The 17,808-nt window shown below is 37.1% G+C and overlaps 1 protein-coding gene across 1 annotated transcript; it reads left to right on the top strand.

Moving 5' to 3' along the window:
* Positions 1–9,245: 9,245 nt before the first annotated feature.
* Positions 9,246–9,845, top strand: LOC149774659 (uncharacterized). The gene has a single exon (XM_089944773.1). It carries the CDS (start codon positions 9,299–9,301, stop codon positions 9,680–9,682), a length of 384 nt encoding a protein of 127 aa, XP_089800899.1. The 5' UTR covers positions 9,246–9,298; the 3' UTR covers positions 9,683–9,845.
* The last annotated feature ends 7,963 nt before the right edge of the window (positions 9,846–17,808 follow it).

The raw sequence follows: 17,808 nt of genomic DNA on the forward strand, positions 1-17,808 counted from the left end.
TCCAATGTGACATTCTTTTAATTTATTCCTAATCCAATTGTAAATCAGAAATAATCATTGATTTAAAATCAATCACTGACAAAGCCCCGCTTTAAAGACAAATATGCTTCATCAGCATGTGGCATTTAGTCAACTATTTATTGTGATCAGTACACAAAGCATAAGGCGTCGCTGATACGGAATAACATATAAAAATAGAAAATACGACTCACTTCGTTGCGTGCATTTTTGTTTTACAATGGGACGAAATATGTGATATGACAAGATGCTATTAAAGACACGAAAAATTTTCGTCCATCAAAACAAAATGGTTAAATTTGATGAACATATCTTTGATCCGCTACTCTGCGGAGGGTATTCACATGGCTACTAGATTCATACAAATTATGTGGAATGTCACGTTTATCATAAAAGCCTAAAATTTAATTACAATACCTTGTAAAGGTATCTTGTGTAATGATCTCTAACGTGTGAGTATAATGATATTTGTAAATATAAAGATGACACAGAGAGATAGAGAGAATTATGCATCGACCATATAGCATGTGAGATATTTATTCGTTTTAGATTTCTCTCTCTCTCGTGTCATCTTGGACATTGTAAGGATAAAGTGTGTGTTTATTGTGGGATATCAATAATACCAATTAAAGTGTGTACACTGGTATATCAACAATACCAAGTAAAGTGTGTAGACTGGGACATCAATAATACCAATTAAAGTATGTAGACTGGGATATCGATAGCAGCTAATGGTCTTCTGATTTAAAACGTGTGTACCGAGACATCATTAACACCATGTAATGGTTCCTATTTATAGTGTGTGTACCGAGACATCATTAACACCATGCAATGGTTCCTATTTATAGTGTGTGTACCGAGACATCATTAACACCATGTAATGGTTCCTATTTATAGTGTATGTAACGAGACCTCATTAACACCATGTAATGGTTCCTATTTATAGTGTGTGTACGGGGACATCAATAACGCCAAGTAAAATGTATACGGTGACATCAATGACACAAAGAAATGGTACTATTTTAAATGCTTTAAGTGGGCATGAATAACACAAAATAAAGGTTTCTGGATAGATGGATGGATGTCAAGACGTTCATTAATCTATCCGTTTTCCTTTCTTATATTTTATACTTTCCTCTTTAATTTAATTGAGATTTAATTAAAAAATGACTATGTGAAATTATACTTTAAGTAACTTGCTATCAATTAAAACAAATTGCAAAATTATGTGCGACTCCAATTATCCCACCCAATGGATACGCTGGTCTGGGTTGTGTGCGCCACTGTGCCATGGTTTTAATTTATTCCCTAGCTAATTGTCAATCAGACATAATGTTCTATTCGGAAGCAATCATTCAAAACGCCACCCTTGTAACGACAAATATGATTCATCAAGATGTGGCATTTAGTCAACTATTTGTGGTCATCAGTACACAAAGAAGAAGGCGTCACTTATATTAAATGTCAAATTAAAATATAGAACTTCACGCACTTCGTTACGTGTCTTTTTGTTTTAAAATGAGACGAAAGATGTGATATGAGAAGATAATATTAAAAGCATGAAAGATTATTGTACATTAAAACATAATATCTGGTTTTGATATTCATATGAGTTGGATGTGTTAATATGTGGAGGTTAGTCCCATTGCCAATAAATGCATTCAAATGTTGAATTTCACGGTGATCATAAATTACTAATCTTTAATTACAATACCTTGTAAGTGAATCTTGTGTAATGATATATACAGTGTCAGTATAATGACATATGCAAATATGAGACAGACAGACAGACAGACAGAGGGAGTTTTAGGCATTCACCATATATTATGTGAGATATTTAGTAATTTTAAACACTCTCTCACCTTTTTAGACAGATCGACGTGTGTGTACTACTGGTACTTCGGATTATCGCATTCCTACACACAATTCCATTTAATCATCTCTATCTCTTTGTGATCGATTCAAGTATTATATTTATATTATCCTGTGATCATTTACCGATTTCAATTTATTCATTCCTTCGAAGATATTTATCAAAGAAAACGCGTAAATAGTGGAATCTGTTACAAACGTGCAAGGTAAAAGTACATACACTCTTTTGTAAGAGGTTAGCTCAACGAATGGCACTGCTCTCAAAGTAAACCTAAGATTACGGGAGACACAATGAAATGTTTTATTCAAGATGTATTCCCGTTATTCTGTACGTAGGTAGTGCCTGAAAGTGATACATGATGGTTCTATAAACAAATAAAATTGGCTGTTCAAGCTAACGTGGGTCTCTGGCAAGTCATTGTTGCCACAGCGTGAAAACACAACTCTACAGAATTAGACAGATGATGTCGGTCAACCATCAGTTATGTAGGTAATAGGTTCTCAAATGAACCCGAATATCCGAATTAATTGGTGTCTATGGAAAGACATGGAAAACATAAATCAAGGGAGGTAGTAAAACCAGTATCGTCTGCATCCAGTATTTGGAATAGCTACGTTTAATATTTCTGAGCAAATAAATACGAGGATTTCTTGTTTACATGTATTCAAAGAGAAACAAATTCCAAATTTACGGAATTTTTGAAAATGTTCAATGACGGTAAACTACATCACATTTGTTGCTCAATAACATAGAGTGACCCTATCAAATATGGCGACTGTGTTGCTAAAAGAAACTCCAGTTTGATTCGAAACGCAAACAAGGAACCCATGACGAAAATAACGTTATAAATTATAAATCAATTAATGAAATCAATAAGTTTTGTGTACTTTTAATATCCTTGATGCCTCCTGAATTTTAAAATCAGTATGGTACAAATAAACTTGGATGGAATAAGCTTTATAGGAGTTTCCGACATTACAGACACATAATTTGCAAAATATCAACTAATGAATAATTGATTAATCGGTGTTTGAATTCGAATGAACATACAGACTTTTAATCGAACAAATAGTCGTCTTTGCATTCAGATATTTTAGTCAGGTTGACTCACAGATAACCATGCTATTTGTCAATTTGTATATGTGCGTATGTATGTATGTATGTGCGTGCATGCGTATGTATGTATGTATGTATGTATGTATGTCATGACGTTGATAAATCTGTCCGTTTTCCTTCTTATATTTTGTACTTTCCTTTTTCATTTAAAAGAATTTTAATCTAAGATGCTTTGTTCAAATTATACATTAAATATATTATCATTAATCTAAAGATTGAAAACATTAATTCGACTCTAACTGGCCCACACACTGAATAAACTAGCCACTGTGACATTCTTTTAATTTGTTCCTAATCCAAATGTAAATCAGAAATAATCTTTGTTTTAAAATCAGTCACCGACAAAGCCCCGCTGTAAAGACAAATATACTTCACCAGCATGTGGCATTTTGTCAACTATTTATTGTGATCAGTACACAAAGCATAAGGCGTCGCTTTTAGGCATTCGACTCAAAGGCATGGCCAAATAGCTCATCGAATCTTTAAACTGTACTTGTCCCACTTGCATGAAAATGATTTTGGCTCCGTTCAAAATCACTTTAGGACGCTCGGTGCCTTGTTCCGTATAGTATCTCAAAAGAAACTGTCCATCCTATCCGGAGAAATTGTGAGCCATCGCCGTGGCATAACGATGACAATCTCCGTAACGTTCGATGTCGTCTTGGCTCCACGTCTTGTCGATGGGGTCTAAGACCCATTGGGCAAAATGGGCTAACGTGTTCGGTCCTCGAAACATTTTTTCACGCCCTCCAGGAATCTTGCTGCAGTGAGGGCAATGACTGAAAATAGGTTCTTGAATGCACTTCTCGCACGCTCGATGAGCCACGCAGAAATTAGGAATGTGAATGCCAGTCTCTTGCATGCATTCGAAATCGAAAAAGATGAAATTGCCTTTATTCTTCTTCTTGTGACCGTCCTCTTCCTCTTGTGGGGGTTGGTATTTTTGCACGTGACATTGATGTTCCAAGTCCACGATGTGGTGACAAATGTGACATTTTTTCTTTCCTGAACATACGTGTGCCTTGGCATTATTGGTACGTATGCCTTGTCCACACGTAGGGCACAATCTCAGCAGTTGACAAGCGCATTTCTGCTGTGAACCTTGCATCTTCAAATGTTGTTGGTAAAAGGTAGGGCTGACAAACGTGCGCAGACAAGTTGAACAAGGCACTGGTTCTTCGCTCAGACAGGGTGGAGAGGCCAAACATCCTGAGCATTTCAATCCACAATACTTGTGTTGCTCTCGATTATTATAACCATGGTCACATTTCTCACAGTAATATCTGTATCTTAGAAATCCGGTGATACTGGTAATGGTATCGAAATGTTCATCGTGATGATAAAGGTGAATGTATTTTCCATCCTTAAAATCTTGGCCTGGAAACAACAGAGGCCCACGCACTTCTTGAGGGTGCACTTTCAAGGTGTATCGTGGAGCTAGGACATCTTGCAATTTTTGCATTTCAGGAATGCCACAGGGTGCGTCTTTGGACAGGCCAGCTTGTTCCAACAGGAGTTCTGCTTCGTTTCGTTGTTTGGCTCGGTCCGATTGTTGAATAGTTTTCCAGGCTCTTTTCCATTCTACCGTGTCGTTCTTGTTGACATAGGTTCGTCCCACCACGATGGCACGGGCTAAACACATCTGGTCTTGAGGGTTGTTAATTCGGACGAGACTTGTTTTGGTGTTGCGAAGATCGTCCACCAATAAGACCTTTTTGCGTCCAGTCCCTTGAGGAGGAGAGACGTGGGTCATGTCCAGTGTGGCTTTTCCATCGGTGATGTCAAACTGGTCATTAGATTGTTGCACGTGTTGAATTTTGTCCATGACTTTGGAAGTGGTCAATTCTGCAGGGGTGCTAAACTCGATCCAAACAGGGGATTTCAAACCGTCGTGTTGTATGGAAAGTCTCAAGCGATCGTCTTCTTTGGGTTGACATTGTCGCTTGAGTATGGTGAGCAAAGAATCCCACACTCCGGTGATGAACCCTTCTGCTTTCTCTAACGGTACGTCGGACTTGAAATCTTTAAACTTCACCGTGTGTTTGTAAGCCGTGGTTCTAAATTTTCTAGAGGAGCGCTTTTCCGTCTCTCGAATGGAATAGTACTTTTCAGGGTTGACTAAGGGTGGCAAACTTGGTTTAGAGGGTTCTGATTCTGGTTCACTCATGTCCTCTTCAAAATCACTGGCATGAATTTGTGCCAAGACTTCAGCTCTGGTACGAGGCGATAGATCACGTTTCTGCCTCTTACTTTCTTCTTCTTTCTTCTCAAATGAATTGGATCGTTTCATCTTGAGTGCAAAACGTCAAATGACTCAAGTTTAAACACCATAAACTAATTTATAGTCATGGCAGACCAGCGTATATAAAAGGGTGTGTGTCTTGTCCTTTCACTCTTCACTTCACTCTCAAACCGAGCACAACGATGGAAGAGACTACCCAGATGGAACGTTTCATCAGAGCTTTGCGAGGGGTCATTAGAAAATTCTCTTCAGACCAGCCGACGGACTACTCTCCTCCCTTTCGAGATAAAAGTCAAGATACTTGCTATATCTGTCAGAAGAAAGGGCATTGGTCTTCAGAGTATCCAGACCGTCAAAAAAGAAAAAAAAAACAGGGGCTAGAAAAGACAAAAGTCAAGATACCTGTTATTATTGTCAAGAAAAAGGACATTGGTCTCCAGATTGCCCAAAAAAGAAACAAGAGGAGTCAGAAGAAAAGAGGGATTCTTCAGAGGAAGAAGAGAGGGATTCTTCAGAGGAAGAAAGCAGCCTGGTAAAGAAAAAGAAACAGGAGAAGAAAAGAATAAGGGAAGAAAGTGAGGAGGAAGAAGAGGAAAAGCCTGTGAGGGTGAAGAAATTGAAAAAACAGAGAGACTAAACAATGAGACAGAAGAAGTGAATGTAATTTATAAAGTGTTCTGTTGTAAATTGTGAATTGGATTGTAACTATGGAGAAAAGAATACATTAATTATATAAAGTAAGTGTCTTTGAGTTTTGATTTTAAATAAGAAGCTACACTCACGCACTCATACACAGACACGTACTATAAGGGTAAAATGGGTTGATTTTTTGTTGATTTTTGAGTCATTGGCAAATTGAAAGGCTATCTCTTTTCGAGAGAAGTGGGTGGCCCTGAAAAGGGCCTTTTTTTGGTGTAGGGGTGAGTTTAAGCAATCAACTTTAACTGCCTTAAGCCTTTGCCACGGCCGAGACCTACTCATGATGATGATGATTGGGTTGAAATCACTAAGGGTGGTACGGTAGGCTTAGTCACAGGGTTGGCGTGTTTAGCTCGGGAAGGTCGTATTCTCTTCGGTCGTGATAAAGAAGTCTGATACATTTGTTTCAGACTTCTTAACTCCGCTAAAATGTCCAACAGTACCGTGGCTGTTTGATTTTCACCCTCTTGTTTCTTTGCTGCTACTTCTTCTTGTTGTCGTTTTTTTCTTACCTCTTCTTGTTGCTGTTGCTGTTGCTGTAGGAGAAAAGCTTGTTCCGCTTCCTTTTGTCGTTGCATAAATTTCTCCAATTCTTCTTTCTGTCTCTGTCTAAAATTCTCCACTTGCGGTAATGAAGAATGAGACGAAGGTTCCGGAACAAATTCTTGCGAGGTAAGAAAATCCACAAAATCCCAATGTACCTCTTCTGAAAGTAAGTCCGGGTTCCCTTGGGCGGTCTCCACTGCTGGTGCACCCCAGTGAATCGTTTTCTGAGTTTCCGTCATGTTGAATCACTGTCGCATAGATTGACTGCACACAGGCGCTAGCGAATCTATATAGACCACGTGACGTCACAGACTGCTCTCTTCAGATTGGATGCGGGCTGACTGACTTTTGTCACGCGTGTTTGGATTGGTCAATGAACTCAATCCGTTTCAATCCTTCCTCTCCCTATAAATAAGCGCAGTTCAGCGCAATCACTCACCTGTTCTCGGAGCCTCAAGATGTGGACCGACGTTCAATCTTCCACCCTTGTGTCAACAATGATGTTCAGGACGGACATACCCATGTATGTCCGGTCCAAGTGGACTGTTGTCGATAGGACAGATACTAGTCTATGGATGAGAAGAGTTTACATAGAAAGACCAGGATGCCTCAAGAGGGTACTTGTGTATGGACCTGCAGTTAGAAGGAGTTTAAGAAGAAGAAGATGTGACAGATGCCGTCTATGTTAATATTAACATAAAACCAAAGGCACTTTTCAGGGCCAGCCACATTTCTCGAAAAGAGATTGACTTTCCATTGCCTACCCCTTTTTAAAAATGTGTTTGTTTTTAAAAAAAATTAAATTCCCCTTGTCCCTAGACAGACCCAAACTCTATTCCCCATGTTCAATTCCCCTTGTTCCTAGACAAGCCCAAACTCTATTCCCCATGTTCAATTCCCCTTGACGCTAGAGTGGCCCAGGGTTTTTCTCCATGTTCAATTTCCCTTGACGCTAGAGTGGCCCAGGGTTTTACTCCATGTTCAATTTCCCTTGACGCTAGAGTGGCCCCTTGGGGGTGGGGTCTGTAATGCTAATTCCCATTGACGCTAGGTTGGCCCCCTTCACTACTTACATGTCCCAGCCATCGGATGCGGCGTTGGCGGAGGAGTGTGACCATGCTGGGGTCTTGGCACGCTCAAGCACCTCGTTGTTTGGCACTAGATCGCTCCAGGTGGTCCCGAGTATGCGTGAGAGGCATCGCATGTTAAAGGCGCTCAGTCTTTTCTCTTGTGAGGCGTACAGAGTCCAGGTTTCACTGGCGTACATGAGAGTCCTTAGTACGCAGGCACGGTACATGGTGATCTTAGTGTTCAGGGTCAGCATGCTGTTGTTCCACACTCTCTGCGACAGCCTGGAGAGAGTTGTTGATGCCTTTTCGATCCGCTTGTTGAGCTCAGCATCGAGCAAGAGGGTGTTGGTAATGGTAGAGCCGAGGTACATGAACTGACTCACCACCCCAAGTTCGTAGTTGTTGATGATGATGCTGGGGGGGGGGGGGGGGTCCGCGTCCTGAACCCTCACGTTTGTTTCCTTTAGGCTTATGGTCAACCCAAACTCATCGTATGCTTTAGCAAAGCGGTCCATCAGGCGCTGAAGCTCAGATTCTGTGCGGGTGGCCAGAGCAGCATCGTCTGCGAAGAGCGTGTCCCTGATGGTTACTTCATGCACTTTGAATATTATCACTTTATTAATAATATTTACAGTAGGGGGGAATTGATAATTTGACGACTTTTAATTCTTTAGGATAACAATTCGTCAAGGGAAACAACTTATTATCAGACAGATACAAAAACAGAAAAGAGTTCTATCTCTTGTTGGTAATGCCTGCCATTGAAATATGAAGGCTAGCTGGAGGAATACAACGTTCTCCTGACGAATTCCCAGAAGTTCAGGTCATTGATTGTTTCAGTCCTGGAAAATGTGACATTTTAAGAGGAATAGAGTTTAGCAATGATTGCCTATACATGTACTGAATGCAATTAGCGTGATATGTTGATAGATGTATTTTAATCCAATGACCATACATAATTTATCAAAGAAAGGCGTGACACGTGAAGAAAAAATTGAACTGTTCAAAGGTCACACATATATTAATAGGAAAGCAGTGAAACAATATGTGGAGAGAAAGGATTATCTATAATCAGCTAAACAAAGCTACATAGCTGCACTATATCCCGACGTCAAGTGGATCTCATTTAGATTAGTACAACTAGAAGCTGGAATTAATTTTCCCAGATTTGGTCAACCAGGTCTTAAATTGTTCGCCATCTGATAGGTGTAAATCCAACGATTTAGGTGTTATTTATGTTCTTTATTCTACATAGTGTTGCACTGCATTGCGTTGTTTTAATAATATATCCATACGGCTCTTTCGAGAGAGAAAAAGAGCTCTATCTTCTCCCGAATTATATCACTTCTCAAATCTGACTGGCAACGTTCCCAGCATTCTCAGTCCTACTAAGCCTAAACTTACTGATTGCGATTAGAACATGTGATGATAGTATACCATTTTACCTTATAGAAGCAGGTCTCTGAATTATTCTGCTTATGCGTAATCATGCAGAAAATGGCTGGAATTGGATATCAGAAAATTTGCGTTTTGATAGTTGTCATTATTATGGGAGTTATTGTCGTCGTCAGTATTGGATTTGTTCATCAAAAGGTACAGCGGGTAGAAAGAATGATAATTGCTAAGCGGAATGATGAAGATAGTAATGGAAATACTGAAATGAGGAATAGTAATTCGGGAAGTAGGTCTGGCTTAGGACACGTAATACCTGGCAGTGATACACTTGCCAACGGTATGAAGAACATGATTGGATTAGAAGACGGTGATATGATCACAGTACTTGAGGATATTGTAGAAACATTAGTGAAAGAGCAGGCAAAATGGTTGAAAGTTGTCGATAACAAATCCAAGCAAGAAGAGAAATCTGCTCGAGATATGAGAGTTAAACGGGCAGTTTATGACAGTGAACAGGATGACGGCAACAAGGCCAAGGAGACAAACGAAAATGGAGACCATCTACACACTGACTTTGGTAGTGCAGTGTATATTCGCTGGGGAAGGAGCTTGTGTCCTAAGGAGACCGAATTAGTGTATGATTATGTGACAGCAGGATCACACTATGACCTGCAAGGTACAGCAGCTAACACACTCTGTCTTCCAAAAGATCCTGTATGGTGAAAATATATTGAATACACCAGTAATTACTCGTTGATATTTGGAGCAGAATACAGACTTTGGTCGAGTGAGCACCAGTCTTTGTTTAAACTTCAAAATGCAGAAAAACTCCACCAGCACAATGTCCCTTGCGCTTTGTGTAGGAGCCAGACTCTAACAAGCGTGTTCATGCTCCCTGGACGTAACCGTTGTTACAAAGGATGGCACATAGAATATCATGGCTATCTGACGGGCTCTCACCACGGTGACAAAAGTCCATCTGAGTATATCTGCGTGGATGAAGCTCCGGAGGCGGACCCTGCTGGCTATAGAGACGAAGGTGGAAAAGTTTTATATGCTGTAGAAGCAGTGTGTGGTTCTCTACCGTGTCCACCGTATGTTGCTGGCCGGGAAATTACCTGTGCTGTCTGCAGTAAATAGTGTGCATAACTGTCACTTGGTTTAACGTTATCCACAAAGTTCAAGTTCTGTGTTATATGTAGATGTACATGCATGTATTTGAAATATATTGGTTTCATGTGTAAATTAAGGGATAAGAATCATTTGAGTATGTTAGTGGTCATTATACTGTTTTAAATTGCCCTGGTTAAAGTCTTATCTCAGATATCCCGATGGCTGAATGCACAATACATTTCTACTGATCTGAGTACAAATAGAGAATTTGTTTGCAAACTGTTATATATATATATATATATATATATATATATATATATATATATATATATATATATATATATATATATATATATATATATATTGTTTTCCATAAATGCAGATTTAGAATGATTAATACTGTAAATATAAATCATGTAAATTTCATGGAGTAGTGTTAAATGAATATATGTCGATTATTTAAATTGTACAAGAGTTTAATTTTATTGATTATACAAGATGACTAATTTGCTTTGGTGCCCATAAAGAGAATGGTCTCTTCAATGCTTACAACAAAAAATCAGAATTCATTTATTTTATAGGAATATCGTAACATTTATACGGCTCATCATTTCCAAAAATGCCCTTTGAAGAGGTAAAATTAATTAAAACCGTAGATGATTTGTTGGAATAGAGAAAGTAATAAATAACATTAGGTATTACAAGTGGTCACCCATGTATTTATAAAGAACGCAAAGGTAAATACTAGTAATTTAACAGCCTTTTCTGGTTATATTGCTTTTGCTGGTTTTACGCGTTTTATTTTGTAGTCAGCAATAATTAAAACATAAAATTGCAAGAATAAATTGTTTTTGTATTCAATAATTTATTCTAGCAATGTTTACATTCACACACACACACACACACACACACAGACAGACAGATAGATAAATAGATAGATAGATAGAGAGAGAGAGAGATAGATAGATATATTAAATTGGCAGATATATATAAAAGGGAAGGACAAAAGGAGGAAAGAAGCGTAGCCATGCATTACATATTTTGCAATTTGAAAAACATTTAATATTGCTTATTGTATCTTTATTATATCGTTATTGTCTTAGAAATATTATCTTTACATTGCACTAGAAAGTTAGACCATAAGTTAGATATTCCTCAGTATATGTTGAGACTGGATGTATGGCTAGCTAGCTGAATTGAAAATATTATCTCTTTATTAATACTATTTGCAGTGATGGGGAATGGATAATCTTACTAATTGAAATTCTTTCGGAAAATGACAAATGGAATAAATTTGAATAACCTTCAGTCAAGGGAAACAACTTATTATATGACTGATACTAATACACAAAAGAGTTGTATCTCTTCTTGCGTAATTAATCCATTGAAATATAAATACTAACGGGAGGCATACAACGTTCTCCTGAAGAATTCACAGTAGTTCAGGTCATTGAGAGTTTCAGTCCTGGAAAATGTGACATTTTAAGTGAAAAACACTTTAGCAATGATTACGTATACATGTATTGAATGGAATTAACGTGATATGTTGATATAAATATTTTCATCCAATGACAACATATAATTTAAAAAAGAAATGCGTAGCATGTGAAGAGAAAATTGAATTTTTCGATGGTCAGACGTATATTAGGACATACTTTTTTAGTACAAGTAATAAGATTGAAATTTTCTCTAAACTGTATTGAAAGTAAGTTTTGATTAAATTATATTGAAAGTAATTTTCTGTTAAAATATATTGAGATTAAACCCATTTATTTCAGTATTACAATTATATACTATATTATAAAGATTGCGCCCTTATGAGCTGGCTTGACGCTTTGATTTTGTAGTCAGCAATAATTAAAACATAAATTTGCAAGAACTAGTTGTTCTTTACTTAATATTTTCTTCCAACAATTTTTACATAAACACACACACATACAAACATAGATATATTAAATTGGTAGATAGAATGAAACGGGAAGGATCGTAAAGGAGGGAAGAAGCGCAGCCATGATTACATATTTTGCAATTTGGAAAACTTTTTATAATACTTATTTTATCTTTATTGTCTTAGGAATAGCATTTTTACATTGCACTAGAAAGACAGACCTTTAGACAGATATTCCTCAGTATACGTTGAGACTGGATGTATAGCTAGCTAGCTTGATTGAGAAGTATCTCTTTATTAATACTATTTACAGTTAAGGGGAATTGACAATTGGACTACTTTTAATTCTTTTGGAACATGACCACTGGAATAACTTAGGATAACCATTAGTCAAGGGAAACAACTTATTATGTGACATACAAAAATAGAAAAGAGTTGTATCTCTTGTTGCGTAATGACTGACATTGAAATATGAAGGCTAGCTGGAGGCGTGCAACGTTCTCCTGACGAATTCCCAGAGGTTCAGGTCATTGATCGTTTCAGTCCTGGAAAATGTGACATTTTAAGAGAAATACACCTAGCAATGATCACGTATACATGTATTGAATGGAGTTAACGTAATATGTTGGTAGAATAAAGAAAGGCGTGGTATGTGAAGAGAAAATTGAACTATCACACATATATTAATAGGAAAGCAGTGAAACGATATGTAGAGATAAAAGATTGCCTATAATCAGCAAAACAAAGCTACATAACTGCACTATACCCCGACGTCAAGTGGATCTCATTTAGATTAATACAACTAGAAGCTTGAAGTAAATTTTCCCAGAGGTGGTCAACCAGGTCTTGAATGCACAATATTTCCAGGAGGAAATAAATCAAATCTTGAATACACATAAATATCTCCTAGAGCATGAAAGTTTATCCTAGATAACATATACCGTAATGAAATTACTGAATTTCATAATTTTCTAAAAATAAGTCATAAATTCAGTTGATAAATAAATTAATGAAATGAATGTCCAGATTACCAGGATACATCCTAAACGTTTGATACAGTTAAGTTGTAATGTATAACAAAACCTCAGAATATTAGTGAGTTGTACAAACACGTTCTTTATTAGTTAACAGTATGTTAGTTCAGCCTTTCATAGTACTCTCCATGGACCGCTGCGCACTTTTCGGTTGGATTATCTATTAAATGCTATGTTGTTATTACATTTTAATATGTTGTTCACAAAGTAATAATTGATTGGAAAACTGCACCTCAAACCTCATGCCGGCTTGAATGTGGTCGAAATTCAGAAAGGTTAAATAACGCAAATATTAGTTGGAACTAACCATGGTTTAATGAGGAGGTAGCAATGTTAGGGAGCTGCACTTCTTTAAGAATTCCCTCAAGACAGCGGATTGATACGCCGATGTATTATCATCAGGTAGATGGGTGGTTAGTTAGTGCTCCCTGACTTGTGGTGACACGTTCAGAGGCACACAAATGTCCAGAGACACTAGTAAAGTTCGAAACGGGTACATGAGAGACCCGGCTTTTTGCATAGAAACACAAATACATATGTTACGATACATTTGTTTTTCAATGATTGTTCATAAAAACCTGTTTGTATTGTTACAACTCAAACTTTGATATTTTTTATAAAAGCACCCTTTTCATGTTGCGACACTTTTACTTTGTAAAAAGATATAACAGTCATGCATCAAGTATTCTACGCTAGCAAGTTAAATAGCATCACACAGCATAGGTGTTACGTGCGGAAACTCGTTCATGGTGGCAGATTCGTCCACACTTGCATCTGTATGTTGAAAAGAAATTAATATTGGGAAGGTCATGCAAACTCTCAAGTCACGTGAGATTTATTGAACCTGTGGACCATGTTGGGCGCAGAACGTATTGTGTAACAATCAAACACCTTCTAGTAACTATATGTCACACTGATGAGGCCTTTGCTTTAACCTGTAGCCTCGTATGCAGAAACAGTATTCCTTCCATACCTAAGCTCTACATTTACGGTCGCACACATTATTGAGTAAGGTATCTTAACTCCGGATTTCTAGAGTTCTGCTTTTTCTTGCAATTCGAACCTGTAAACATTGAGTGACACCTCCGTAAGGGAGATCAGGATGTCTATATCTACGTTTCTAACGGAAAGATTTCCCTTCAATGCATTTTTATTACTATCCATCAAGAATGAATAATGCCGTGTTTGTTCGTAATAAGCGCATGCTGAAATAATAATTATTATATTGTTGCCTGATTCTGACCATAGTGATCGTAAGACATGCGAAGCTATCAGCTAAAAAGAACAAACTTCATAATGAAATTTGTTTGAAAAGGATACGGCCATACATTACTTTCAGCAATGCTTGTCCAGCACAAGGTAAACGTAACCGCACCGAACTGGTTGTGTGGTTATCAGAGCTGAATCGCTGGTCCATTTCGTGTTCATGATATCTTCACTCCATTTCACTCTTTCGATATCAGAGTTTTCTCACTAATACATTTGCAAGCGATCCAGCGTGAAATCCGAATAATTACATCATGCAAATATAATAGGCGGGGGAATATAACACAGTTATGTGTACACAAAGAGCTCGTGATCTAATAAGTGGTGAAAAAGAACACTATCATAATACATATATAAATCTACATTGACAGTCTCACCATGTAAGGTGATTTGTTATTTTCTCCGATCTAACTTTTTAATGTTCTCTTTGTTTTATTCAGAACAGTAAATCTATGTTTTGTTACCTGCGACAGTCTCTTCCCAACTTCTTTTGGTCGCCCATTGCACGTTTTTATCTGTTTGGCGATTTCAGTATTCTTTTCATTTTTATCAGTCGTCAACAAATGAAGGATCCAGCTTACCCATACTTTGTTGGATAGTGGAATAAATTAAAAGCAGCTATATTGAATTGCATCGCTTTGATTATTGTACAGTATAAGCGATTAGAATATTTTAGATAATACAGTATATACTATATACACGCATAAGTGTCCAATTAATACGTAGTTATAAATAGTCTATAGGTGACACGGGATTATATGTAAATAGGAATTAATTACTTCTTAGGAGGCGATGTAAATTCATGAGACGAAACTGTCGAGTTTTATCAATAAAGTCGTTGTCTGACCCAGGCTTTTGATTATCATTTTGCATGGAAATAATTTCTGTCAGTTATTAACAACTGTAATATATTATAAATAATCTGGCATAGCGTAATGACTAAATTCACTGTAAAGTGTCCCATTATAACACTGTCTCTGAAAAAGCACAGATGCGGCCAATGCTACTATCTGCAGACATATGCTGGTACTTGGTACATACATAACAAATTATGTAACTTCTATTTAAGTGAACCATGATAACTGTATTGTAATTAGGGTTTTCTTTTATTAAAATTATGTTTCGTTCTTACAAATATTATTAAATAGTTTTTAAAATAATGGCTATAGTGAAAACGACTTAAAATATGCATCAAAATATTTTACTAATGGAAGTATTATGAAGAAGATTCAAGGAAATTCAGGATGTTAAAGTTGTTATTAATATATTTATTGTCATTTAATTTTAGGTGATTTATTTTGAACAGGTTTGCTAATTATATGCCATAAATAGAGGGTGATGTTTAATTATCACAAGAGCGTGCCATGTTTCTCTTACGAGTGACAACATTCTAAGAGATATCGCTGGTAATGAATGGTTGGGATGTATAAGTTTTCCTACGAGTATCCACGTATAAATTGACATTTTGTGTGTGTGTATGTGTCTGGTGGGCGTGTTTTTTGTAAATTGATCAACATTGTGCCTTATTGAAAACACACATATATCACAAACTCTGTATGTATGAAGGATTATATTGTAATAAATTTGGAGCATTCGCATTTGGTTACAGCGCCCCGTTAAAGGAATTCTTAGATTTGTTTGACTATTGGAGTTCGGTGCAATGGAAATATTCCTTACCCCGAATAATTAGCCAGTTACTAGGTGCAAAAGTCACGGAGTGAAGTGTTAGTAGTGAGTTTCCATGATGTCATGGTTCACTTTTAGTGAATTCAGGTCTAAACCGCATGAGTGTCCCTGTCGTACCATAGTCCCTTTTAAAACCGGGGTGCGTACACTGGTGGTGTGACTACACTGGCAGTATTTACGGTAGTAGACCGGTAAATTATAGAAAGCAATAAACAAGAAAGGCCTCAGAAGATATCGTTTATGTCGCCATGGTAGCAAATGTGATGTAGTTTACTGTCGAAACGTGCCTTGAAATCATAAAGTAACTGGCCTAAGGTGGCGTAGTTAAAATAGTTCCCTGTGTTAGGGGATAGTTGTATAGTTTCTATGGCGTGAACTGCTGACGGTACGGAAACCTGATGAAGAGAAACCAGGCGGATGTGCGGTTCATATATATATGGAAAGTTGTGAGATCTATGCTCTTGCTTTGATTAGAGTGAAATTTATGTATAGAATGGACGCGTACGGCGTTCTAATTTACAACTGAAGTTATATAGAAGTCTTTGGAAATTTGGGGTAAACTTATGACTTCTAGCGGAATTGCGCCAGGTTTTGACACCGCTCGGTCAAGCAAATAACTCTGGCTTAAAACAAAATGTTATCTTAGTGTCCGTCGCTTTTTCATCTCACAATTTTATGAAAAATTGCAATAATGTTTGAATTATCTTAAATAAGATCGAACGTATGTTAATAACTGATTCAGGGTTTATGTAACTCGTGACAAATATATCAAGGTTATTTATTACAATGTTTACGAATGTTTCAGTCTACAACGAAACATTTTCAACTGAATGTTTTCAAAACTCGATGAAATTATTGACAAAAGAAAAATGTATCATTTAACAGATTGCTGTCTGCATGACTTGATGCTTGCCACAAAACTATTATTAACGAATTCACTCTGCAGTCTACCTATTGTTATAAATGTTGTCCATATTTTAATAACTTATAGTTACCTGACAAACGATCCCTCTTTTGGACCTTACGGTTTTAGTTGCTTACATACGCTAAGTCGATCAGAACAAAACTTGTTGTCTCAATGAATCCAACCGCTGAATCCGCATCAGAATGCCAAGTCTATCAGGACATAAAGTCATTTATACACTTTACAATTTAATGTATGTTTCCATGTTTTTTTATTTCGTTTTGACTTCAAAGTTTTTGACAAGGAATCGATTTTATCACTCTTTTGGTGGTCTATAAATAGACACGTCTTGCAAAATAATGTATTATTGTCTCTGCAAAAAAATTGTGTAGGTACTTTGCTTGCTTTTATTTAACCCCCCCCCCCCCCCCCAATAGACTAACAATATTTTATACGGCTGGCTTTTATGCTAAAAATAGAATTATGGAAATTAAAAGGTCTACAAATAAATTGTAATACTTTTTTTTACTTGTTTGACAGGTTTTAAATTGACTATAACACTTTGAATTCATGAAACAATCGAGACTTTACATTCTAGCTTCTATCATCTTCCCATGGGGAAGCCAAATGTTTCTCAATTGTTATAATGGGCATAGTGGCTGATTCATTAATTTATTCAGATTAATACCATATGTGGTTAATCTGTCTACAGTCTACAGTGAATAAAAACAAAATATGATGATGCAAGACTATGACTTCCTTGGCAAGAGCTCAACCGGTTTAGGATTAAACTGGTGGGCTGTTGACGGGCGAGCGAGTGTGTGCCATACCAACGCACCGACTAATTTCCTATTTTTTTATTTATTAAATTTATTGTAAAAAAATAACATTGTTGACGTCAATTTGTCTTGAAGTCCCCCCTCCCCCATGTCAACGATTGTCAAACTTCTTCAAACCC

The sequence above is a fragment of the Sinohyriopsis cumingii genome, unplaced genomic scaffold (assembly GCF_028554795.1).
Source record: "Sinohyriopsis cumingii isolate HCF-2022 unplaced genomic scaffold, ASM2855479v2 utg000160l, whole genome shotgun sequence".
In the NCBI taxonomy this organism is placed as follows: domain Eukaryota; kingdom Metazoa; phylum Mollusca; class Bivalvia; order Unionida; family Unionidae; genus Sinohyriopsis; species Sinohyriopsis cumingii.

Excerpts from the sequence above, each read along its gene's own strand:
- LOC149774659 (XM_089944773.1), top strand. The coding sequence starts at position 9,299 with ATGAAGAACATGATTGGATTAGAAGACGGTGATATGATCACAGTACTT.